At 38.7% G+C, this 27,020-nt stretch overlaps 2 protein-coding genes across 17 annotated transcripts in view; one reads left to right on the forward strand and one right to left on the reverse strand.

The window, feature by feature from the left end:
- LOC101788686 (collagen alpha-1(I) chain-like) lies at nt 1-25,016 on the reverse strand. 13 transcript variants are annotated; one of them, XM_063231463.1, is made up of 6 exons: nt 23,313-25,016; nt 22,625-22,726; nt 7,876-8,028; nt 6,218-6,325; nt 4,464-4,522; nt 1-3,362 (listed from the first exon to the last, which is right to left on the reverse strand). In XM_063231463.1, the coding sequence occupies exon 1, from the start codon at nt 25,014-25,016 to the stop codon at nt 24,105-24,107; it is 912 nt and encodes a 303-aa protein (XP_063087533.1). In that variant the 3' UTR covers nt 1-3,362; nt 4,464-4,522; nt 6,218-6,325; nt 7,876-8,028; nt 22,625-22,726; nt 23,313-24,104. The 13 variants fall into 13 exon arrangements, with proteins under 13 accessions (XP_063087533.1, XP_063087524.1, XP_063087526.1 ...); XM_063231454.1 differs by lacking the exon at nt 6,218-6,325 and adding exons at nt 13,455-13,557; nt 14,239-14,322 and having other exon boundaries at nt 1-4,522; XM_063231456.1 differs by lacking the exons at nt 6,218-6,325; nt 22,625-22,726 and adding exons at nt 13,455-13,557; nt 14,239-14,322 and having other exon boundaries at nt 1-4,522.
- Nucleotides 24,992-27,020, forward strand: part of Neto1 (neuropilin and tolloid like 1) — a 119,424-nt gene continuing 117,395 nt past the window's right edge. For 3 of the 4 annotated variants that reach the window (XM_063231446.1, XM_063231447.1, XM_063231450.1), the window contains exon 1: nt 24,992-25,147. In XM_063231446.1, the coding sequence (XP_063087516.1) occupies nt 25,120-25,147 (28 nt within the window). In that variant the 5' untranslated portion in view covers nt 24,992-25,119. The remainder of the gene's footprint in view (nt 25,148-27,020) is intronic. The other variant, XM_063231448.1, reaches the window with a different exon arrangement.

Genomic DNA, 27,020 nt, shown 5'->3' on the forward strand with positions numbered 1-27,020 from the left:
TCACAGTTCATTTTTTATTTCTTTTCAGTATCAAACTGTAACTGCACCCAAAACATGGAGGAATAGTATTTCCAATCTAGAATTGGTAACTTTCCAAACTATAAATTAAATTAAGATTCAGAAAAGGATTTTATGTACATAAAAAACTCAGAAAATTCCCCTCTTACATACTGTTCTTAAAGAATTACATGAAAATATATTCCAGTCAAACAGCATTAAACCAAGCGTGCTAAATCTGATATATTAAAAACATAGATCAGCTTTAATTCAAATACAAAATAACATGCAAATCACCATCATCAAAGCAAGATGAGTCTCATTCATTTGTGCAAATATTAAAGTTTAGGGGCAAGTGTGGTTTTCTTCACAATTTCATGCTAAATACATTCCTTCCCACTTTTAGTTTCCATTATATCTTTCTTTCTCCACTTGTTGACTGGATTCTCTCCTCCAATCCATTTGTTGATTGACTCTCTGTCTTCTTTTGACCTCAGATGAATGAAACAGATATGGCGAGACAGACAATCAATTCCGGCTTAGCCTCATGTTCACAGGAAATAACCTTCCACCCTCCCCACTCCCTCCAAAACAAACAACAGCTTCATCTAAATTTACCTCAACAAAACTGGTTACTCTAGAAAAACTGGAGCAAGAAAAATTAGGTAAAATAAATAGTTTAAAATGTCCTGAGCCCACCCCCTTTTTAAAAATGAAGTTTGGGCTAATCCTACTGAAAACTCATGATTTGTGAGTGGTATAAAATGATTCCATGAAAAAACAAGTTATGAATACAGTCAAGGGGAGAAGAGATACTATGAGGGTAACAAAGGCCAAATATCCACTATGCTTAAGAAATAGAGCAGGCAGGATCCCTTTGAAACCAAATGGGAGAGTGAAAATGTGAAGCTATGTGGCTAGAGAGAAGCTGGGTCACTTTGGATCTAGAGGACAAAACACGCACAGATCATTAAGAAAAATGCAGCTCCTTCAGCATCTTGCTACTTCAAATGTTTTCTTTTTTTTTTTTTTTTTTTTTTTTTTGGTACTGGGGATTGAACTCATGACCTTGCATTTGCCAGGCAGGCACTTAAGCCACTGAGCTAAATCCCCAGCCCCAAATGTTTTCAAAAGCAAGTATGTTTTATCAGGACCTTACAATAAAAAAATCAGATTCTCCAGCAAGAAAGCAAAAACTACAAGGGAAAGAAAAGCAGTCATGAGGTACCACTGGCCAGTCCTATCTTGTTTACTTGTGAACAAGAAGCAAGGAGGGAAGGTGTGCAGAAACCTAAATTCTTATGCCAAAAGAAAACAGTAAACAAGTAAAGTTCGGCTCTGAGAAATCACTGCTACCAGCAGTCTATGTAATTGCAAAGGTATGAAAGCCAAAAAAAAAAAAAAAAAAAAAAGGGGCAAAAATTATAGTAATTTTGAGAAAAAGACAAAAGAGCTAAGTAGAAACATAAACATTTTCCACCAAAGTGCTTCGAGATTATTTTTTTTTATCCATGTTCATGTAAATTGGGGGGAGGTACATGTAAATGCATTTAAAAAAATAATCTCAATGTTTCTTTCTCCATTATTTCCAGATCAGCCCTAGTATTACAGGGTCTTCCCAATTAAGAAGTGTTCAATGCTGTATGAAGCTTTCAGTATCTGGAGTAGAGTTCAGTCTTTGCGCTCTCTCTCTCTCTCTCTCTCTCTCTCTCTCTCTCTCTCTAACAAAATAGGAACACAAACAATTAGAATACAAAATAGCCATTGTGCTCTTTGGATTCCCCTCATGCCAAGTCCCCACAACAGTCTTTGCTAGGCACTGGTGCAGCTCGTACAGTACAAGTTTTGATGTCATGGATCAATAATTAAACACAGAAACAGAAGGGACAAATGGAATTGCAAACCACCTAGTTCGGGCAGTCCGGCCAGGACTGCCATAAACTGGGAAGTGAGACAAGCCTTCTGGCTCATTGTACCTCTTCTCACCAAACATTACAAATTGGCCTTAGGCAATAGCAACAGGGGGAAAAAAGATCAAAGTAATCATTAGATCTGCTTCTTCCCATTTTTTGCCCGTTTATTTTGTCTTAGATGAACAAAACTAGCAACTTTGAACATAGAACTATTTTTACATTCAAAGGCAGAATGTCACAGAAATGAGTATGCAACTTGAGAGTGGGTATAAAAGAAAGGAGAGGTAAGGGGGTGCCTTGCACCCTGCTCCCACAGCTCCCCTGTTTCTCACAAGCACATGTCCATGAGGACCTCCCGCCTGCTTTAGTCCTGACTGGTGGCTCCAGCTCCTTCTCCTCCACATGCTGCATCTCTCCAGGCACCTGGCCTCTCTCCCAGCCGGTCTTTAGCACACCACCTGCAGAAGCACTACTCTCCCAACGGATATTTTTTGCTATTTGATAATTCTTGAAGCATTTATTTTAAAGAGAAAGGTTGCAGTATGGTGTGACTTTTGGGATTACAAGTGGCAATGAAAGCATTTTATGTTGTATTTTTAAAAATACATTAACACACTTTATTGTGGATGTCGGAGATTATCTTCTCAAGGTATCAATGCTCCTAGTTTTTTATTGCTGATGGTTAAATATCTCTCTTTACATAAATTTAGCATGATTTTTAAAGCTATATAATCCGATTCTAAATTCTAGTTGGTACTGGAAAAAATTGCTGAATGCTATATGGCAAAATCAAATTATTCAAACAATAATTGCATTTATTATTACTGAAATTTCTAAGAATAAGAAGAATGCAATGAACTTATCAATAACAAGATTCAAAACTTTCCACATTGCCATCAAACACTGACCTTAGCCTTAAGCTGGTCCATTCACAAAGTAATCAAAGGACCACCTGCTTACACATCCCCAGAAGAGCAACTGCTTACATGTAATTGGGGTGGTTTTATCTGTGAGGTTATAGTTTGATGAAAGGTGTGTTGTAATATCTTATTGCTCAATGCTTGGTTTTCTTACTTTAGAAAAAAAAATTATTTACCAAGAACACAGGCAATGAATGTGTCCTTTAAAATAAGCAAGTAATAGAATTTCAGAGGGTATTTTTGTTAACTCAGCTTTCCAAGCAGACTTTATTCCCAACATATTTATGTGACAATTCTACCAATTATTTTAAAAGATGAACATCACCTCTAACATTTTTATTTGATTACTGTATCAGTACTCTTTCCATTTCATTAGTCGTTAACCCATGTACACATCATTCAGTCATTTATTCAATTAAGCAACTCATCAAGAAGCAGAGACACAGCATGACTTAATACTTAAATATACAGATTTTGCAGCAAAACAGCCTCCTTGTTATATCAACCAATTCACTGTCTCCAGGATTTTCATCTGGAAAACGGATAAAATACACATAGCTCATTATTTTTTATACATAAGCATATGTAAATTACTTAAAAGAGTGCATGACTTAATTACTAAATTTTTATATAAATAAGTATATGGTTCAATAACGTTATATGACTTTGATAAATCACACATTTAACTAAATACATACAATAAAAAGAGAAGCAATAAAAACAAAAATAGATATCTGGGGCTACATCAAACTAAAAGTCTTTGGCATAGCAAAGGAAACGGAGTGAGGAGGCATCCTAGAAAATGGGGAAAATTACCTACGATTTATTTTATAAAGGATAAACATTCAAAATATGTGAGAAAATTCTACAAATGTATAGTAAATACCACACAGACAGAGATTAAAAAGTAAACAAAGAACTCAATATTTCTCAGAACAGGATACTCAAATAACCAGCAGGTGAGTGTATGGACAGATTTTCAATGTCACTGATTATCAGAGAAGTGTAAATCAAAACTACAAAGTAATAACACCTTTTACCTGTTATTATAACAAAATAGCAAGTATAAGTATGAGAGAATACAGAATCTTTTTATAATGTTGGTGGAGAGGTAAAATGATATGACCACTGTGGAAAATAGTATGAAGTTATGCAAAATACTAAAAATAGAACTGTCATAGGATTTGACAACTCATTGCTGGATTTTTATCCAAAACAATTGCAAACAGTGCAAAATAATTGCACTCAAAAAGACATTTGCACTCCCATGTTCATGACAGCATTATTTAAACTAGGAAAGAGTTAGAAACAGGATAAATGTCCATGGACAGATGAAAGACTAAAGATGTATTTGATTTATGCATACAATGGAATATTATTCAATCTTAAATAGGAAAGAATTCTGTTATATGCTAAATGAATGCATCGTGAGAACATTATGCTAAATGAACAAAGTCAGTTACAGAAGGAAAAATGCTCCATGGTTCCATTTATATGAAGTATCTAAGAAGAGAAATGTGGAGTTCTTCTTCAGTGCATATAACATTTCAGCTAATCTTTAAAATGTATAAATTGTTGCGATCTACATGACAGCAGATAGATCTCAATTATTACTGAAAATTCTGCAGCATACATTTGAAATGTGTGGAGAATATTCATTTCATATTATGTGTTCCTTCCAATGATTTCTTTCTGGAAAGAAAGAAAAAAAAAACTCTTTTAGGGGGAAACACCGCATAACCTAACAACCTAATTATCAACTGACGATCTGTGCTCTTCATGTTCAAGATCTTGTCTGATTAGGATGAAACCTAGAGTTTGGGTTGCATGCTAGGCCACTGCTGCACAACCTGACTGAATGAGATTCCATCAGAAAAATGACTTTAAACAGTGTTACATCAATTACAAGTTGCTATCTATGCAAAAGAGAATAAATCATTGCAAATAAACTTTTGCAAAATTGGACCTATATGATCATAAAACAGAAAGTCCAAGGCTAGTGCTTTAGCCACAATATAATATGCTAACTAAAATAATTTTCTCCAGCATCTCCTCAACACTCTGCTTTCATTTATTTTGAATGAATCCTTGCAAGGGCATCACTAGGTCCTGTGATAGTTTTATTTTTAATTTTTGAGCAAATGCTATACTGTCTTCCATAATGGATCCTTGATCTATCAATGGTTCAAGACAGGTAAAAATTGCTTCCTAAAACATCTCTTTTGGTTTTGTATAACAGCTATAGGAGAAGTTGTGACACTGTATCTCATTGCTGTTTGATTTTCATTTTCCCAATAATTGGCATCCTTGAGCGTCATTTCATAGACCTATTGGGAATGTGTATCTTTTCTTCAGAGGAATGTCTCTTCCTTTGCTCATTTTATGTTGTTATAATTTACCTATTTTATTGTAAACGTTTCTTACATACATATTAGATATATTCACCTCATTGCATGTATGGTTTGTCTCTTCACTCTGTTTTTCCTTTGCTATGCAGAAGAAAATTTCTGTTGCTATTTTAATTTTTGTTTTGATTTTTGGTTTAGTGTGCAGTTGAACCACTTGTCTGTTTTTGGTTTTGTTGAATGTGCTTTTATTGTCATGTTAAAAAATTATTGTGAAGACCAACATTATGAAGACCTTACCTAATGTTCTGTTCTAGACTTTTAGGTATTTTGTTTAAATATTAAGCTATTTTGAGTTGTTTCTTTATGCTATAAACATTCAGTTTCATTCTTCTGTATATGGGCCTCCAGAACCATCTGACATTATCCTCGCCCCACTGTGTATGTCTGGACTCTCTGCTCTATCTGACTAGTATATTCCTAGCCCAATGAAGTAAGGACTATGGATCACCTATATCCTGTTCCTCTCCTGATTTCACTTCTGTCTAGAAGAAAAAATAAATAAAATGGCAGTTCCATGCTGCTATTTTTATATCCACAATTACTTTAGAACTATTTGTATATGGATTTGAGGTCAATAAAAATACAAGTTTTGTCCTGTCCGTTAAAAATAATGCTTTCATATTTTAAACAATCTATTTCATGTTGATTTATTACAGCTTCATACTGGCTCATGCATTTGTACAATGACAAAATGAACATTGAAGCAAAGGGGCAGATTTACGATCTTGCTGAGAATCAAGGTACAAGCCAAAAAGCAGAGCTAATAGAAATAATTTTGATCTGAGGTGCTTAAAAATTTTAGAAATTAAATATTTTTGAATCCATGAAAAAATATAAAAGTAACATAATGTTTTGATACATGTATTCCGTGTTTGTAGCTTTATTTATTGTGGCATTGGGAATTGAGATCAGGGTGTTTGCACTGAGCTACATCTTCAGTCTTATTTATTTATTTATTTATTTATTTATTTATTTATACCTTTGAGATGCTGTCTCAGTAAGTTAGCAGGTTCATTGGGTTGGCTGGAACGTGTGATCCTCCTGTCTCAGCAGCCCAGAGTGTGCAGGCACGTTCTACCTGATTTGGCTCATTGTACAATGTTTACATCAGTTACATCATTTCAAGCATTCATCTTTTATTCATAGTAAAAGCTTTATCCCTTATTCTTTTATTCATTTATATTTTACCTGTAATAAAAACTTTGAAATCTGTCATATATCATTTGGAAATGTACAATATATTATCATTATCCACAGCAGTGTGCAATATAATACAGTAGGACTTCTTACTTTTGTCTTACTATAACTTAGTAACCACTGACTAACCTCTCCTCTTCACTTACACATTTCTCTCCTCAGTCTCTGTAACTACCACTCTAATCCAAACTGATAATTGGGAATGGTTAAGGTAGCATGCTCCAGGACCAGGGATTTAGCTCAGTGGCATAAGGGCCTGCCTGACAAATGTGAGGTCATGAGTTCAATCCCTGGTACCACAAAAAAAAAAAAAAAAAAAAAGGTACCATTTAAATTGTTTAGATTGTTTAAAATCTGAGAAAAGAAATGAATACCATCTTAAAATCAGAGTAGAATTATTAGAAATGCAGTGAACAGTTAATGGGGACACAAACACTATAAGGACCTCTCTCTAGATGTCCTCTAGATCCATTTCTGTGCTTATCTTATACAGACAGTGAAACACATGTATCAATAATTGATCTCATCTTTCATACCTCCCACATGCTCACCCTTTTATTGTTCTCACCTGAAGTCCAGTGTCTTATGTATTTATTACTCTATCAAATCCAGAATTATTCTTTTGAGAGGGGTATTATGAGGGAAACAAGGAAAATTATCTATGCTCAATATAGCTAATATGCAAAGGTATAGTAGGGTCAGTAAATATAAATTGCATTAATTAAACAGAGAATGAGAGACAGCACATGATAGTAATAATTTGGATATGAAATATTCTCCATAGGTTCACGTGTTTAAGACTTGGTCCCTTTTATGGCTTGTGTCTAGATGTCCCCCCAAAGCCTCATGCCACCATAGGTGGGATTTATTTGGAGAGGCTGGACATAGAGTGTGTGGTGCTGGGATTAATGGTGCTCCACTCTAGGTGCGGGTGGCATCTTCTGAAGGCCAGGATGCAACGAAGGGACAGACTGCTGCTTTCCTGTCTTCTGCTTACCAAGAACTCTTTCACCTCTATGACACCCCTCTGCCATGTCACCCTTACTTGGAGCCAACCAGCTATGGACTGAAACCTCTATTGTGAGTCAAAATAAATCTTTCCTCATTGAACTCTGGGTGTTGGGTCTCAGCAATAAGAAAAGTGACTAAGACAGCCCCCTAGTACAACCACGTTCAGGGATAGAGTTTTGGGGAAGTGGGTAAATCATGAGAGCTCTCAATAGATTAAACCAGATATGATAGCTTCATATCTGATAGCATCACTTGGAGATGGCAGAAACTTTAGGAAGTGGGGCCTATTTGAAGGGTGTAGGTTACTGAGGGCATGCTTCTAAGGGTACATTTTGTTCCTGACATGTTCACTAGTTCTCCACGCCCCTCACCCCCAAGTGAAATGCTTGGTTCTCTATGCAGACTCCACCATGATTATTTTTGCCTTACCATGGCACCAGAAGCAATGTAGCCAAGTGAAACCACACCAAGATGAACCTTTTCTTCTTTGGATTAATTCCCTTCAGGTTTTCTGCATCAAGACAGAAACCTTATCAGAGTAACATAATTTCATCAGGTCATGTTGTAAAGGAAAACCTTGCCCTGAAAGGGAAGGAACCGAATTATTTAATTAGACATTTTGATTCCTGACCAAGACTGACTTAGAAAAGAACTGGTAATTTAATCATTGTCAAAGAGACAGGATGCAGTGCTCACTTCCAAACTATGGAGTTTATGCATCAGTTTACTTAATTGATAAAAACAGAAGTATGGGAAATAAACAGGAATTTGAGTTAAGTATGTTGCCTGGTAATGCAGCATATACATATTTTAATAAGTGGATTTCTTTTTATTATTAAGTTCAATGTTTTCATCATCTCACTAAATGAGTTAATTGTGAAAAAATTCAGAATAGGAACACACTCAAGCAAAAGCAAGATTCATAGCATCATTTTGGTATGCATTTTTCTGCCTCTGTTTTTCTTTCTTGTCTCTAGAGCTAAAAATCAAATTTTATGATTAAAATGTATGTTTACTGTGTGCCTTATGAATGTAACAGAGGAAGTGCTGAAATTCACCAGTGATGAAAAAGTACACAAGCTTTAAGAATGAGTATAGTATCAAAATTACCAGTAACAACTAGCACCAGGACTACAAGGCATAAAATCAATTTTCTTATGAGTTACAATTATATACTTAGCAAAATTTTCAGTGCAAAGATGCAGTAATTTTCAAAATTAAAATAATAAAATATATTTGTCTCTTGCATATTTTTTCAGGGAATTTTTTTACATACCTAATTCTGCAACATAAAACACATTTTATTTTTCTACAATTTGATAGAAAGCAAAGGTTTTCTTTAAAAAGAATAAACCAGTACCTTTTATGATAAATAATTTACCACAAATTACACCCTATCATGTACTATGAATTATCAAAACATGCATTTCTGTTTTATTTTATTGTCCCTAAGCAACTTGCCATACATGTTTAAAAGGGGAGACATATCAATTGGGAAATTTGAAACATTTTGAGGGTTATAGAAGTTTGTAATCAAAACAGGTATCATACACCCTGAGAATTGGTTCTCTGACAAACTCTCTTCAAAGCAGAAATCTTGTCCTCAATTTCAATGTGAGCCCATAGAAGAAATAAGTTAATCCGTGTTCAACTTCTGTTTCATTGTGTTGATAATTTGCAAGATTGTTTGTGTATGCATGACTGTGTCCTTCACTTCCTTATCAAATAACGTTTTCTATAACAAAGAAACATGATTTCTTGATATATATTTTTCCTCTTACATCTTAAGTGTCCTTGAAAAAAGACTATGTGAGTTTCTGACAAATTGTATTCCAGAAAGTAATTTCACAACTCGAAGTTTTTTCTCCAGTTAAATATGTGTCAACAGATAATTTAACTGACCTCCACACAAACCCAAACTTGTGCTGAGTTATATTTAAGGTTTATAATTTTAGGAGGAATCAATACATTTTTTGATTTCAAATAGTTCTACAATGTACAACATAGCTATTGTTAAATAACTGTAATAAGGGATAAGAGCTAAGTTTCAGTAGCTCTATTAAAGTAAATTCCATTTTCAACATGTCTCAGAGTAGCTTACAAAATAAATCAGACATTAACGTATGATTATGTCATACATTTTTATTATTTAATCAAAATGGACACATTATATAGCAATAATTCTTTTAAAAGCTATATTTCATTTTCCATTTTTTCCAAGTGCTGCTTGTAGTGACAGACTTTAATTTTATACTTAGTATTCCAGAACAAGCTTTTCTATCTAAACACCTCGATTCCTATGTGTGTCACTATGAGTTCTCATAGTGTGCCTAAAATAAAAACTTGTGAATCAAACCTATATATGTTAAGAATACGTTATTAAAATATCCTTATTGCTAGTAGTAACAACAAAAATGTGTTCTACCATTAAACTACATATATTTTCAAAAAAATCCTTAATTAGAAAAGATGTATAAGAGAGTGCTTAAAAGTAAATTCTCAATAACAATAAATTATTGGATTTTAAATACTAGTATTCCCCAGCTCCCTCATCTCTCTCTCTCTCTCTCTCTCTCTCTCTCTCTCTCTCTCTCTCTATCTATATATCACGCATCTGTTTATCTATCTATGTATCGTCTATTGTCAATCCACCTATAAATCCATCGGTTATATATCTGGTTTTTCATTTAATCAACCCTTTCCCCTACTTTTCATAGATCAAATTATTAGGAAATAATACTTTCATTCTTTTCAAAAGTAACTTGGTATTATTGCCAGGGCAAACTGGCCTTGGTTGTACAAAACATTCTGTGGCTGTGTAACAAATTGTCATTGCAGTACAGCATCTTCGAGAATGAATATGACCTTATTTTTTCCCTTGCAAGTCTGCTCTCTATTTACTCAACAATCGTTTCGAGAAGAAAAAAAAAAAAAAAAAACCCCAAAAATAGATGTTATGTAAGGGCTTTATTGTACCCTGAAAGACTGTGTCATTTGAATAAACTGATTTTAAAAAACTAAAAATACTAAGTAGATAAAACTGTTGTCTACCCTCTAAAGCAACACTCATGACCAAAGTTTTATTGAAAATAATATCTCCTGAAATTGCTGGAAATTGTCCTTATGGGCTGAAGCCTTTAAAAGTTATAACAATTATGAATATTTTCCCGATTTTAACAGTTGAGATAAAATTTCAGGTTAAATGTAAGGCTTCTGGTTGCACCACCATGGTAGTTACCTCAAATTCATCAAGTAATGTCGCATAAAAATTTGTAAATGAAAGTGTTTTATTTACTCAGTATCTGTCTTGGTTTATATAAAAAATGTTCCGCAAAGCCTCAAAGATGGGGATTTGGGAAGGTGATTGGGCAGAGTGTGCAACACTGGATCACGGGTATGTGGCTTTGGATTTAGTCTACTGATGGCTTCGTAGCTGATTGTGATGTTGGGAGATGAAGCCACTAGAGAAGAGGTTGGTCAGTGTAAGTGTTGCCTAGAAGGATGTATATACCTCTCCCTCCCTCAACAGCTCTCTGCTTCTCTGCTATTTGCCATGCCACAAACTGTTTTTCTCCAGCCGTGTTACTCTGCCTTAAAACCAAGTGGTGGTAGACTGACATCTCTACGAAATGTGAGTCAAAATAAATCCTTTCTCCTTAGGTTATGGGTGGTGGGTATATTGTTCCAGCAAAAAGGAAGTAACTAAGATAATGATCAGTGCTATGACTTGTTCTTAATTATTTGGCCCAAATAATTGCTCAGAGAAATATTAATTTTATGAAAGAGAAAAAGGCAAATCACTCATTATCTCATGATTGAAATTTTACATTATTTCCTTTCTTTAATTCTAGACCACTGAATAAGTTCAAGGTCAGCACATCTGAACTGAGGAAGTCTAGATTCTGCTCAGAGGCCAGCCTAATTATTAAGAGGATGTGGGGCTCAATTAGTAGGTGCTGGACTGAGACACTAAGATAATAGAGCAAAATATAAATATCAGTGAGATATATTTCATATGAAGGAGTATGAATAAGAAATTAATGATTTGGCAGAACACCCAAAGTAAATACTAACAATAAAATAATAAGCTACGAAGTTTCAAGGAAATAATGTTTAACAATAAATCAGCAGGAAATCCTAATTTTGAAGGTGTGCAGTGTTTTCATAACCTCAGGTTATGCTAATAATCTGATTTCCCAAAGGACAGAGGACTTCCCCAGTTAAGATATTCTGCAATTTAAACCTTGTTATTGGTTTAAAAGCAATGAAAAAGGTGAGCCCTGATGTTGAGGAGTGCAAGAACACTTCATCCTCTGTAGAGCTTGCCTTAAAGGAAATGACATAGCTCTGAGGCCAGAGGAGGCTTCTATTCCTAGTGAAACTCTGGTGCTGTTCCAAAATTTTTGGAACAAGCAAGGGTCCAACATTCTCAATCACAGGCCTCACAGATCTTGGCATACTATTTTTTCCCTGAGACTGACTTAAATACAGAGACAGAAAAAAATATGACATAAACCAGGGCAACTGGTTCTATTTTTTATCCCCAGTTTCCAGAGGCAAATTTCCTAGGAATAGTGTTACAGTATCCTGCTGGAGGACTCAGTTTCAATCAGCCCCACCCGGGCTGGGTTTTGGCCAAGTGTAAAGTTGTGAGTTTGATCCCTGGTACAAAACAACAAACAAACAAACAAAATAAACAAATGGACAAACAAATAAACAAAAACGATTAGCCCCACAAACAAGTATGTTGTTATGGATGGTCAGTGAGGGCACACATGTTAATTTAAAGCTCTGCATTCTGAGTATATTTGGTATACCAGTGGTTTTATCTTTTTTAGCAAAATGAGCATCTGTTACTACAAAAACACTCAGAATAAATGTATCAGTATAAGAAATTCTTCTGGAAGTTCTTCCAGAAAATACCAGTAAGATATTATAAACTGAGACCAGAAAAGGAAGATGTGCTGTGTTCATTAGAAGCACATCACTACCCTGTGAAATTAGTCCTTAATCCTGGTGGGGGGCTGGAAGCCAGGTTAAGGCTGAGACTCACTAATTGTACTTTGTGAAATGTGAGAGAGATGAGATCTTGACAGTCATTGATGTAATGATGCTGGCTTCTCTCGCTATCATACTCCTAGTTAAAGAGGGGTCCAACAGCCAGACAATAGCCTGGGAGCAATGTCTGTCATTACCCGTAGCTGGAGATTACCCAACTATGTTATGCACTGCGTCATGAGGGCCAACGGGAAAAATGGTAGGAAATTTGGCACCAGAGTGCACTATACATGGACAGATTTGATTCTAAGGTTATACTAATCTCAGGAAATCAATTTTATAGTTTTTCCTCTTTTAAATATCGGGATTCTGGAGAACCGTGTGAAAAAGTAAATTTTAAGCCCTTTGAGCTAAAATTTATCATATAGTAAATTTTACATGGATTATCTTCTCATCTAATGACTCTAATTATTTCACATATTCCTGCATACTTGATATATTTCATATCATCCTGCATTTGTTCATCTATATATTTTACGTATTTTATATTGTTAAGAGTTAGTAAGCAATGTCAGTAATTTAACTTCTCTATGTTATGGATGTATTCCCATGTTTATTTGTCATTCTTCAATGTTTGCAACCATACAAACCTCAAAATTGTTGCTTCTTTCTTTCTTTTGTGTTTCTTTTGCTTTAGTTATTTTTATTTTTATTTTTTTACTAGTATCTTCCATTGGGTGTGCTGAATTTTCCCTGGCATGAACATTTTACACTTTAATGCTTATTGTGATTACCAAACTTCTTTAAATGTAACTAGGATTCCCTAGAAGTGATATTCAGTGTTTATATTTCTTTAATCCAAACAGGATAAGAAACTTAGAACATTCCTCTCTATGTCCTCTCCATCTTAACCATAACACACATGGATTTCTACTGTTTATCTAGACAAAAAATGAATTTTCATTAGACCTTTCCTTCCACATTGCAATGTTTAAGTCATTTTTTCTTACCATAATGTGTCACCTAAAGACATTCCTGGAGGGATAGCACTGGGTATTGATTTGGGAACTTCACGTTGTGCTATAATACCAGCTCTTTTTGTATTTTTTCTTTCTGTAATTTTGAAACAGACTCTAAGTTAGTTGCTAAATTGCTCAGGCTGGACCTAAAATGAACAATCCCCTCTCACCGCCCAGAGTACTGGGATTGTGTGTCTGTTCAGGCTGCCTCATGCTTTGTTAAATTAAGCACAGTGAAGATCTTTTCCACTCATGAATTTAGTAATACTTTTCAAACATAAATTTAAGTTCAAGAATGTTTTTCTCTCTCACATCTTAATGATATATCTCTACTGACATTTTTGTGCAAGGTGTTTCTTTTCAAGAGATTGTTATCCATCTATTTCTTGTCCTTTACTGGATGGAGGTCATCTATGTTTGTTTCCAATATTGTTGTTTCCTATTTTTCTAGGCATAATCTTTTAGAATTTTGTTTTTGATTTCTTAAATTTGATTCTAGTTTTGGATTTTTCTCTCAAATATATTAGTAAACTATGTATTTTTGTCTAACTTCTTATGACTTTTTATATTATTATTAACTTGAAATACAACTTTACCTTTGTTGCATTGTGGGATGTATGTATGAATAACTTTCTATATTTATTCTCTACATATATTTTCCTGTTTTCTAGGAAGGTATTAGAAATTTGCCCATTTCAATCCACTTATTGATTTTTAAAGTACCTTTCAAAAGTCATTTTTTTTGAGGGAGTCTCATGATGTAGTTCATACTGACCTTAGATTAACTGTGTAGAACAAGGTGGCCTCAAACTCATAGTAATCTTTCTGTCTCTGCCTCCAAGTAATTACAAGCATGCACCTGCCAACAGTCATCATTTTTGATTAGTACGTGTTTGCTAATAAGGATTACATTTATTGTGGGAGCTGGTACATGGACATAACTCAATGTAAATGTCTTTTTCAGGGCTGGGGATTTAGCTCAGCGTCATAAGCGCCTGCCTTGCAAGCAGGCAGTCGTGAGTTCGATCCCTGGTACCAATAAAAAGAAAAAAGACAAAAAAAAAATCTTTTTTTCTTTTTTCACCCTTTCCCCTCACATTCCTCCCTGTTTCTTCTGTTAGTGCTTTTCTCATTTACAAAAGCTTTATGTCTTCTTTCTCCTTAATTCTTTTTTAACCCCCTTTCCCTTTCCTCCCCTTCTTTACTCCTCTGTTCCTTTCCCCTTTGATGAAGAGCCTCTTACTTTCTAACATGGCTTTTGTTCTATTCTGTATTTATATTTTGAGTTTCTCACACAAGATAAATCATTCAATATTTAAAATTCAGTGTCCAATTCATTTCTCTTAATATTATGGTATCAAGGCGCATCCATTTACCTATGAATGACTCAAGTTTCTCCTCTAATACTCCACTGTATATAAACACCAGGGGTCATTGAAAGAGAGGAAATCAAAAGCCACAGAGTTGAAATAACTGAAAGGATAACGGTGGCCATAACAAAACAGATCAACAGGTGTTTGGTGAATTCAAAGAAGATTAACCAAACACATAATTACACAGAAAGTTTAGAGAGAACACCAATAAAGTAAACTATGAGAGCTAAAGGAAGATATGCAAAATCTAAATTCTTATCTGAAAATAATTGGAGTCCATAAAAAGTTCTAGCATGAATGCAAGAAATTAAAAATTCTTTGAAGGGACCAATGTGAGGACAGAATGTCACACATAGAAGACAGGGCTATGGTCAAGGATCAATTAATGAGAGATTTCTTAAAAATAAAAAGGTAATATGAAAAAATGGGTCCAACAGTTGCTAGGTGATACAAAAAAGACTAATCCAAGATTAATTAGTGAAAAATGTGAGTTCAGTACACAGGGCATAAAAGTCTGCTTACAGAATAGCATAAAATTTTACAAAAATGGAAAAAGAATTCAACATACAGATAAGTGAGGCACTAGAACTCCAAAGAAACATGATCAATATTTTGTAGTTTATTTAGTGCTATATTTGCTAAAGTTATCTCACCAAAATTTCTTGCAGATTGGGATGGTTGGCTGGGGCTTCGTGTCAGGGATTTCTAGTGGCATCACTCTTGTCTTCCATCTTCCAAAAGACTCTGCATGACTTTTCCAACAATAATAGAACACTTCTCTCTAGCAAGAATGAAAGCTTCAATTTGCAAGCACTTGCCAAGTCACTAGCTGAGTCATGTTTGCAGTGTTATTGGCAAAGTAAACCACATAGCTAAGACAAGGTTTAGTTGGTGTAGAATTCAAGCTGATTGTTTTTAAGGCAAAACACCAAGGTCATGTTGTAAAGAAACAATTATCTATGGAGGAAGGAATTACTGTGTCCATGGGTGAGAATATTCTATTACATCTTTGTAATTTCCTAAAGTTTTCAACAACTTGTTTTGGTGAGCATTTTTCTTATGCTTATATAGATGATATATGTGGTTTTCCTTTCATAGTGCCTATGCAATATGAAATAATTTGTTATCCCTTTGGGATCAGCGGCTACCACACCTTGATGCTTATGTTAAGAAAACATCAACATCAATAAGAAAACAATTCCAAGTATCAGTTTCTTTTCTCCCCTTGAGCTTACGAGATGTTTGTAGTTTGATGGTCCATGTAACTCATCTCATCAGATCCTTGTCCCAGATACTACTGTTGTCCTAAAGCTTCTGAATTCTTTTGTAGTTGCCCAAGAGGAATAGGCGTGGAGCAAACATGATGATGATTATTCTGTACTATTTCCATGGCTCTGCAAATTGGCTGTGTTACCCTCCTTTGACATCGTACCCAGCTTTCTTCTTGTCCTTATGCTTCCAGCTCAAAAGTAGCCTGTTCAGATGGTGAAATGCTTCCAACATTAAAGAATGACTTAAAAAGTGTGAAATTCAGGGGATATCCAATGAAACAGGACTTCAAGTTTTAGTTCAAAGTTGCATATATAAGCTCTGATTAAAAATTCAGCAGATATTTCAATAGAACATTGTAAGATCTACCCTATAATTCCTCAGATAGAAAATATGACACTGATATTCTTAAAGGCTTTTTGCCCTCGAATTCTTGTGCTTTATCCCAAGGAAAAAAGGCAACTTGATCAGATATCTGAGAATGTGATTTGTACCTGATGGATAGTATTCTAGCTATGTCTGTAGGAAATCCATATAATTTTTAAATTGGTTAAAAGCAAAGCAGAGATAGTGACATTTTTATAAAGTTCTCCTTCTGAAAAATCTATATCCAGAGCTCTTCATGTTCTTCTGAGCATGTCCTTCTCATAGGTCTACCCGCTCGTTTTCCCAAGCTAGGACACCACTTTATTTTAGTTCCACGTGATTTTTTCACATTCATTTGTATTAGCTATTAAGCTAACCTGTGATGTATACTGAATTTTCTTAGTGTACATACTAAGCTTTCTCAGGTGGCTGTCAGCACGTTATGACTTTGATCTTAACTGTCCCCCAAAGACAATGTCTCGAGGGCTCATCCCCAGCCTGCAGCACTATTAAAAGGCAAAATTTTTAAGACGTGAATCCTGGTGGAAGGAAATTAATTCGGTGTGGCATGTCTTCAAAGGGGATAATGGGAAGGCAGCCGCATCTTCTTTTGCTCTTTGCTCTTTCTCTCATGCTATTAAACCAGGAAAAGGTATGGCTGGATAACATAGGTACAAACACACAGACATAACCACTGAAATAAGCAGCAGAGACAATTGTCATATTCCTAAGTGTTGTACTTTTCTCATTTGATTATTAAATAGTTGTGTGTGCTATTATCCCTGGCCTACAGAGGACAGTATATAGGCTAAAAAAGTTTTAAGTGACTATTACGGATCTCTGAACTGATCTACCTGGCATTCAATAAAGTGTTTTTATTTCAGTCTTCTTAACTCTCTACACATCATATTCAAACATTTAAAAAAGTCATACTTTTTCTAACAGGTCAAGTTATTACTATTTACCTTAGATAACATGTAATATTTATCCACTTGCTTTCTCCTTATGATTCTTCTGGTGTGATTTCAGTAGTACTTTGCAATAACAATATCTCTGTATTTCTTCCATTTTTCCTTTCTATATACCAAGGGATTTCTGATCCGTATGCTGCTCTCCACAATGCACTTGCTATTTTCATTAGTTGCTTTTAGGAATATATTTTTCCAACCTTCATTCACAGTGATTATTTCGGCAATGGCTTGGCTCCTGTAGCATTTGTACTCTGGCTAACAATATGCAGGTGTCAAAATACAGAAAATGTCAATCTTTTGTTGAAGTCATGTAAAGCAATCCAGCACTTTTTTTGCTAATAAATCTGAAGATATGGGATTGTACCGGTTATATTACATATTAAGTGACAATGTAGAAATCACAGCACTTCTTTTGGTCTGATTTTCTTCATTTTTAAAATTGTAACAGAGTAACATGAAATGTTACTAATGGAAATGCATATGGGAATGAGTCAAATAAGGCCTAAAACATGATAGCTGTGTCCTGTCCCCTAAATGGCAAGAACTAGTATTATAAAACGTTGAAATAGGAACAAAACTGTATGTTAGTGCAAATGAAAAGGCAAAGAGGGGTGAAGATTTTTTATTACAGAATTAAGCAGAAGTTCAGGACAGAGGAATATGAATGGAATTACCATTGGCTTATTGGGATGAACACAGGCTGCTAGAAAAAGCTTTTGATAAAGTCCAACATTTATTCATGACAAAAACTACATAAAATAGGAAATACGGTCTTTTTCTCAATCTGATAAAAGCCATCTATGAAAAACCAACAGCCAACAACATACTAAACAGACAAAAACTCAAAGCTTTTACTCTAAAATCAGGAACAAAACAAGGATATCCACGATCATCACTCTTATTCAATAGAGTTCTAGAAACATCAGCCAGAGCAATCAGACAAGAGAAAAGTAAAAGGAATCAGGATAGAAAAGGAAGTCAAAGAGACATGATACTCTATAAAGAAGATCACAAAACTCCACCAAATGATTTCTAGATTTAAATACTAAATTCAGTGGTAGAGCTGTATACAAAATCAACAGTTAAAAATCAATAGTATTCCTTACACAAACAACAAACTCACTGAAAGAGAAATCAGAGAAACATCACACATAACAGCATCCAAAAAGATGAAATACTTAAGTATCAATCGAATAAAGGAAGTAAAAAAATCTATACATTGAAAGTTACAACACTCTGAAAAAGGAGGTTAAGGAGGATATCCGAGACTGGAAAGATATACTTTGCTCATGTATAGGAAGAAACAACACAGTGAAAATGGCCATGCTCCCAAAACTGTAATACAGATGCAATGGAATCCTGATCAAAGTATAATTAGCATATCTCACAGATCTAGAGAAAAATTCCTAAAATTTATCTGGAAACACAGGAGACCTAGAATAGCAAAGGCAATCCTGAGCAACAAAGTCAAGGTAGGAGGCATCACAAATCCTGACTTAAAATTATAATTTTAAGTTACAATGCTACTGTGATAAAATCAGCATGGTACTAGGAAAAAAAAAAAAAAAAAGACCAGAAGATTAATGGTACAGATTAGCTAAGATAATTATAGTACTTTTTGTTAGTTAATTGAAAAGAAGTTTGTGTTTGTTTGATCTTTTATGCCTATACCTTGCAATCTGAGCAACTATTTCAAAGATAATATGCACTATATTAATCATTGCTATTCTTCCATTATCTCATTTTGAAATGCTCTATCATTTTTATGTTTTCTCTTTAAATTAAAAAAATAAGCCGCTGAAAAAACTAAGTTTCACATAAGAACTTGAAAGATCTTTTCTATCCTACAATCTCCAAAAGAAAATAATCTATTTTATGTAAAATATCCAAATTGATACCTGTGCATCTACAGAAATTACTCCCCCTTTTCTTCTCTTTCAGTCTTGTTTCCCTAATTTCTCTTTCAGTCTTCACTAACTTTGGGGTTCATCTTGGAATATTACTGCTTTCTGTCATTTACAAGACACTTTTATTTCTCATTGCATTAGAAAGCGCTTCAGAAGAAAATTGATTGTGATCAATGTCATGAATGATAGGTAATCTGGTAATAACTAAAATAAAACTTTTTATGTTATAGAGAAGTACATCAATAAAATAGCTTTGTATGTTATTTAGAAAACTACATTGAAGGCTAATTTAAATGCATGATTAGTTTACATAATTTACTTCAATATGATATTTTCTCCACGTTTTTGAAAATCAACATAGTCATAGCCACTTGACAAAAATGCTACTGCTGTCTTGCTGTTCTCTGATATTATACTATTTTATAACTTGGTCTACCCTAAAACTGGGAAGAAAGCTATTTCATGTCTCTTTTCTTGTCTTGCAAATGTTATCTATCAAGGGTATTTTTGTCTGTTTTGTTTTTAAAAATAGCAAGGTTTTTTTTCATTATTTACTTTCATGTACCAAAACATACTTCTCTCCTCAAAATGTTTTTGTTAGCTAGATATATAATCTCTTTTACCTTAATATCCAGGGCTAATTTCAACAAGCAAAGCTTTAGCTTTTATTATTATTTTTTATCTACAAAATAACAAATTATAATATTTTATGTCCTTACAAATAGCCAATGTTAATAAAATTACATGACTTGTTAATTTATATAATGAAGCATAAAAATGAATATTGCATAGTAACTAATATTTACATACCTAACTTACCACTTTAATGTTTAGTTTGTATTTAGAATAGATATTTTGACACGTAACATGTTGATTTATTTTCAGCTTACTTTGTATCTTGTAGATACAGTTAAATCCCTTTTAAGTGATAAAAATTAGTCTTTTTCTCCCCCAAAGTAGCAAAAAATAGATGTTGTAATAAGGTATTTGCTACGAGGCGAGACCTTCACACACTTTCCCGTCCATCTTCAGTCACATCACCAGAAGTTGTCTTCTGGTCCATGATGATTTACAGAACTAATTATTTTGCTGATGAAAAAGCTTTCTGTTATTTTTATAAACCATTGTCAATAACTGTTCATAATGAAAATATTTTTTTCTAAAATTTTGCCATGGATTGCTATATCATGAAATTATTTTTACTCTCACATTTTAAGTAGAAAACAGCATTTTCTCTTTGGAGCACAATTGTGACATGATGTGAAAGAAATCGGACACTAACTACATATCACAAAATAATGGTGCAATATTAATCGAACAAATTCTTGCCTACAAGAGGCCAATATTCTTGTGCTAATAACTCAATATACTCATATTTCTAAGGAAACCATACTTTACACTTCCCTAGTCATCATCATAGAATAATTTTGTTTGATTTAAATGTAAGAACTCAAAGACTTTGACTTTCCACTTTGTTTGGATACACCTACAGATTATAGAAGAGAAATGGCTTCATCAATATTGCCAGAAACCAGATTGATTTTAGAATATTGCAGGTAATTTTCACGAATACCGCACTAGGAAATTATTTAATAAATTATTAATGAACTGTAATTTGTATACTGATAAATGGAAAAACATACCTTCATTTGTTGTAATTATTTAAATAAAATATTACTTATAAATGAAACTACTCTGCAATATGTACTGTGTAAGAGGCATTATTTTCTTTCAGTTATTTTGCAACATCCTCTCTTCAGCAATAGAAAATATTTAAAATGTTGCCAGTCCTACCAGAAAGAATTAATATAGTAGTCTTAAAGAACCTTGAGTTTGTTATTTTCTATAGAGAATTATATGCACAGACAAATACCATGCATATTTGAATTTTAAAGGTAAGCTTCCTACACCAATTCATTCAGAGTTTTGGAAACTTTTGTAATCTATCTGCTATGGAGAGACAAGCTAAAAAGAAACCACTGACCTTTAACTGGTTTCAAAAAGTTTTAATTCTGGATTTTCTTGTGTTTAGTCACTTTTAATGCTAACTTTGGACAACTCTGATAAGCATATCCTCTTCCGGAGGACAGTATATTTAACTCCTACAAGCTATCAGTTTATCAACTGCTGCTTTCTAACCACCTCATATAATTTGACCATATGCACCTCCTTTCGGAAAAGCTGAAAATTTCTCATAGGTCGTTTTTTCTCAGAAAGGAAAAAAAAAAAAATCTATGGACCTCTGTAAGGAAAGTAACATCACTCAGCAAGTGATAACTGTGGGACTCAAAACTAAAGCAGCTCAACCAGCAAGCAGGATGTGGTAGAGCTAAAGTATGTGTGCACAGGAGTATGTGCAAAAGAACAGGGCTAGAGTCTTCCAGTGAAAGTTGCATCTCCAGTATGGGGAGATTAGGGGAGGAAAGCAAAAGGCGGGGCACCTGTTTCAGCTCAGGCTCAGGTAACTGGGTCCCTCAGTGGGCTTGTCCTGCAAGTATCCAGGAGGGGCCCACTCACTCTTGGCGCTGAACATGGAGCAGATGGGCAACTCCTCAGCCCCAAGTTCTGCTCTGACCTGCAGCAGACATTCAAGGTCAAGGCCAGAATGAGAATTTGACTTTAAATAGGGGCGTGGCGAAAGGTTAGGCTCCTTTTGCCCTTCCAGGGATCTCTTTCTTGAATTTTCTTTATCTTCCCTTCTGTGACAAGCACTACCTGTGTAGCACAATCTGGGAAGGCCACTTCCCTAGCAGCAGTCCAAAATCTGTGTCCAGGGAAACACATCTGGGGAAAGGAAGGGAAAAGGTACTCCAGATGAGAAGTGAACATAAAAAAAACCACTTGTTCCTCCATCTTCAAATGCTTTTAAGAACTGCAGTAAATTTTCTAAAAACAACTTTGTGTTTACACTGTTTACTTGGCGAATTTCGCCCGTTTTCTTATAAAAGGCACATTTGATTGCAAAAAATGATTATCTACTCTCAAGAAAGATTCCAGCATGAAACCATCAACTGAGTCACTGGTCACCCACTCTTCTCCATAGGTGACCCGCATCCAAACTAATGGTTCCCAGACATTCTTCGTAATCCATCCGGTACTCGGCTAAGCAGCCTGCTAACAGAGTTGGTCGCTATTCTTTTTTCCCAGCTGCAAGCTGCCGGAGAGGAGAGGGACTCCTCCGCAGGCCCAGGCTTCCGCTGCTTCCAGATCCTACCCCTCCCCGGGTAACCGCCCACAGTTAACCTTTTGGTAGTGCTGGGTGGGCAGATACTCACCGGCTTTCCACCCATCCTCTCTCCGTTTCCTTTTCTTGAGCCTCTAGCTCCTCGCGCAGGCTCAGGCCTCCGGTTCTGGTAGAGTTGGAGCTCTGCGGCCGTCTGTCACACACACACACACACACACACACACACACACGAAATTTTCCTTGCGTCCTTCACTCTTGCTCTAGAGCTCCGTCTAGCTCTCTCTGATCCCTCCCTGCGAAACTGCCCACCTGTCCTTAAACGCGTGGACACACCCCACCCTCAAGGACTGCCACCTGCCCGGAGATCAGGAACCAAAAGCTGGTGACTAGAGGCTTGTAGGTTGCGTCTGAGTCTCGGGAATCCTTTCTTGACCTGGAGGTTCACCCCTCTATTCCTTGTCACAATTTATTGACCGGTCTACAGCTTCTCCTGGCGTGGTGCTGGGGGAAATGTGAGCGAGATCGCCGCGAGCTGCTGTATTCCGCGCGCCCACGCATCCACGTGGGCGTCCCGGGACCGCAGCAGCAGGTGCGGGCAGGCGACCGCCCGGAGCTCCGCCGCAGCAACCATACCCGGCGCTTTCCTTTTCCTTTCAAGGCCCTTTCTTCTCTCCTTGACTCACCCAAGAGCCCCCCACTCCCCGAAGCTTAGCTCCCCGCCTGCAGCCCGCACCCCTGAGCTCGCCCCACCCCCGGCTCCCCAACGCCTCCATCCCCACCTGGAGCGCAATCCGGGGCCCCCGAGGCTGAGTCAGCGGCGCGCTCGGGGAGGTCCCGGCCGGGGGACCACGGCGGGCGCGGGCTCCCTGTGTGCGGGCGAGGTCGGGCGGGCGGGCGGGCGCCGGGGTGGCCGGCGCGGCGAAGTCTGCAGAGGCCGAGGAGGGCGGGCCGGCCCTGGGCGGGGAGGCGGTGCGCCGGGGCGTCCGGGGAGGGACTGGCGCTCCCGCGCGCTCGGCCCCCGCCGCGCTGCTGCTGCTTCTCGCGACTTGCTGATCTTCGCTCTTTACCAGCTCGGCTCTTCTGGGGCTGCTGTTTTACCAAGTCCGTTTCTCCCCGAGTTTAAGGCGCCGAAGACGCGCGCGCGCCTGTGTGCCGGCTGGGGGGAAAATGTGTTTGCCTTCGGGGCTGCTTTAAATCCTTTAAGGAAGGGAAGGTAAATTACCGGGACCAGCGTCCTGGTGGTGCATCGGAGGCAGCGGCCTCGGCCTCTGGCCCGGGGATGAGCCGCTAAACTTTTACAGCCTGCGCCCTCCTCCGGCACCGCCGCCCCGGGGTCCAGACTGAGCGACGCGGGCCGAGAAGCTTCCACCCCGGAGGGGACAGCGGGCTGGCCAGCGCCAGCTCCCCTTAGACAGATGGAAAAAAGACCAGGGGCGCGAGGCAGACCTGCCGCAATTTCTAACCCTTAAAAAGTATAAGACCCAAAGCCCACAGGGGATTTGCGCGGGGTGCCCCCTCCTTTCTGCCTCTCCCAGCGCCCGGGTCCCGCTGGGGGTTCGCAGGCGCCAGGCTCACCCCTTCCCCGGCGGGCGGGCGGGCGGCAGAGGGACTGATCCCAGCCCGGTCCTCATCCCTCCCCCTCCCGTCCCCCAGGATCCCAGCAGCTGTGATGTCCTTGCTGTCGCCGCCGCCCCAGTCTGCAGCGCACCAGCCCTGGGGGTGCCCGCCGCGCGCGGCTGCCCGACTTTGGCGAGGCGCTGGGCTTCCTGGAGGGTCCTGCAGCCCGGGGCTGTGACGAAGGCGCTCACTTGGTAACTCTGCCATCTTCCTGTCCCCTCCCCCCTCCCCGCCCCCTCGAGCCACCCCCGTTCCCCTCCGCCACCCTCCAGCCTCCTCCCAGACGCCCACCCACCCGCTCCTCTCTCTGCAAGACCGCAGAGGTGGCGCGGAGCCCGGCGAGCCCATGACGGACCCCTTCCTCCTGTCTTCAATGCCTCAACGGAAGAACCCCAAGGGCTGGCGAGAGGAGGGCTGCCGCTGGACATCCTCCCGGGGAGGCTGCTCCGACCTGCCGCTCGCGCTGTATGAGACCGGGGACTGAGCGAGCCCAGCCGTCGCTGCCGTCGGTCGGGACCGGCCCCCGCCCGCTCCGCCCGCTCCCCGGCCCGGTCCGGCCCGGCCCAGGCTCCGGCTCTGGGCGCCCCGGGCTCGCCCCGCGCCGCCTGCCCGCGCGTGCCTCTGCCAGCTGCGGCGGCGACGGTGATGCAAAGGAAGAGGCCGCTGCCCGCGGCGGTGGCGACGGCGCTCGGCGCCCGGGTGTGATGCGAGCGTCCCGGTGGGGATGCTGGCTTCGCGGCGGTGAGCGAGCGCGAGCCGGCGGCGGAGGACGGACTGATTCGGATCTGGCTGCGGTGTGGGCTCGGATCTCTCTCTCTCCTATCTCTCTGTCGCTTTCCCCCCCGTATTTTGTTCTCGGTTTGCATATTTGAGACCTCTGGACTCCTCCATCCGCTCCCCCACAACTGAAGTCTTCCCGTCTCTAAATGGAATTAGTGGAGCTCGGAGCCTCTGGTGTAACGCACAGACATGATCCATGGACGCAGTCTGTTTCACAGTGAGTACCTTTCCCGCCGAGCCCAGCCGAGCCCCGCCGAGCTGCTCAGCTCCCCGGGTGCCGGGGCCCCTGCCGCCCCGGACCAGCGTGGGGAAGCCGCTAGTGCGCTCCAGCCGGACCCCGCAGTCCCCGCGAGGCTCGGGGCGATGTAAACTTTCTGTACTGCAGCATCTCCGAGCCGGGCGCGGGGGCGGCGCGCAGCCAGGCGTCGCTGGACCTCAGAGCCAGCCGGGGAAAACGGTCTCAGTGTAGGCGCCCAGCTCGAGGGTGGAGAGAACCCGGCACGTGTGGGCGGTCTGCGGCCCGAGTGAGGGCGCAGCTGGAGGCAGGAAGGGAGTGGGGTGGATACTTGTTGGGACAAAAATAAACCTTCCTTTTGCAGTGGATTTGCATAGCCCACACTCAGCCTTGTAGGCAGGAGAACTCACACCTGCGCCCAGGGCTGCTGAAGGAGCCGGTGGCGGTCTCCACTCGGTCCTGCTTGCTAGACCGGGAGTCTGGCTGGCTGCTTTAGAGTGCGTGGCACGGCACACGGTGTGAGGTGGGCAGGGAGCGGAGGTAAACCGCATCAAAAGTCAGTGTAAGAAAATGTGTGATGCAAGTCACATTTAAAAGCAAGGACCAGTTCCCTAATTCTGCGCTGGCAGCTGGGGTCTGCTTTGCTGAAGAGTTAAACCGCGTTACACCTTCCACATCCTAACATGAGTCCATCAAATCAGGGAGGGCAGAGTACACAAACGTGCACCCGGGTGCTGCTGGACGCAGGTCTCTGGAAATGTCTGGGTCTCTGTGTGTGTAGAATTGTGGTGAGGTAAGATGATGGTCTTTCTCTGTTTTGCTGTTTTCACACCCAGAGACAACACACGCACAGTGACAGTGCCCAGGTTTTTGAATCTGTGAAGTCGATGGTCTAGCTAGAATATAAAGTAATTCAGTTGATGATTTATCAGATAGTACTATCACGACCCAGATGGTTTTCTGGGGAGAATGTTTGGGGATACATTTATAAGCTGCTAGGCTAAGCCTTAGAGGAACTGATCATGAAATAACCCCCCCTCTAAATTAGGAAATGTCAGAATATAGACGTTTTGTATAATTGAGCAGCAAAATAAATAAAAAACAAGATAGAAGAGGAAACGTTAGGAGTTCTGAGTATCAGATGACTTAACTACTTCACTAGTTTTAGGTTTCTACCATTGTTGAGTAAGCCCAAAGTACAGAAATAAACTGGAGTTCAGGCTGTAATGGAATTGGCAGTTACTACGGAATTACAAACCCGAACAACCAACTGGGTAAAGTGGTTCTAGAAACCACTTTGCTCAAAATAGTCATCTGTTTCTAGATAACACAAAATACTGAATCAAAATGCAAGCTAGAAAAGATTAATTTCACGGTTTAGACGTACTGAGGGCAGGGTTGTTCAGTACATGTTTATAAGCAAGTTTTTACCATGCTGCTGAGTGCCAGTCCACATGAATCTGTTTTCTCTAACTCGTCCTCCCCGGTCCCCTACAGGATTTGCCTAAGTAATTTTTTTTTTTTTTCCTAAAATACAAGTGCATTGGCGATAGATTGGGATCAATCACGGATTTCTTTATCATTGTTTGTTTTCCTTTTCCTCCTGCTATCTGCTTCTTCTCTTTTTTCCTTTAAAGATGCTGGCAAAGTCTTTCCAGGAAGGGTGGTCCAATCACAGCACAGGTCTTGAAGTCCTATGTGATGTTAGTAGAGTAGGATAATGTTACCTTTTGGTTTTGAGGTATGCGTTTATGTACCTTAGGATTTTGGATCTCATTCATTACAAACATGTACTACTTCCTTAAGGGGTTCTCCACTTTTTCTCTTGTACATTTTGAGTTAATTTTTGCAAGTT

Source organism: Cavia porcellus, unplaced genomic scaffold (genome assembly GCF_034190915.1).
Source record: "Cavia porcellus strain 051 isolate PalLab524CR breed Dunkin Hartley unplaced genomic scaffold, mCavPor4.1 scaffold_20, whole genome shotgun sequence".
NCBI classification, from domain to species: domain Eukaryota; kingdom Metazoa; phylum Chordata; class Mammalia; order Rodentia; family Caviidae; genus Cavia; species Cavia porcellus.

Excerpts from the sequence above, each read along its gene's own strand:
- LOC101788686 (XM_063231461.1), bottom strand. The coding sequence starts at position 25,016 with ATGCAAACCGAGAACAAAATACGGGGGGGAAAGCGACAGAGAGATAGG.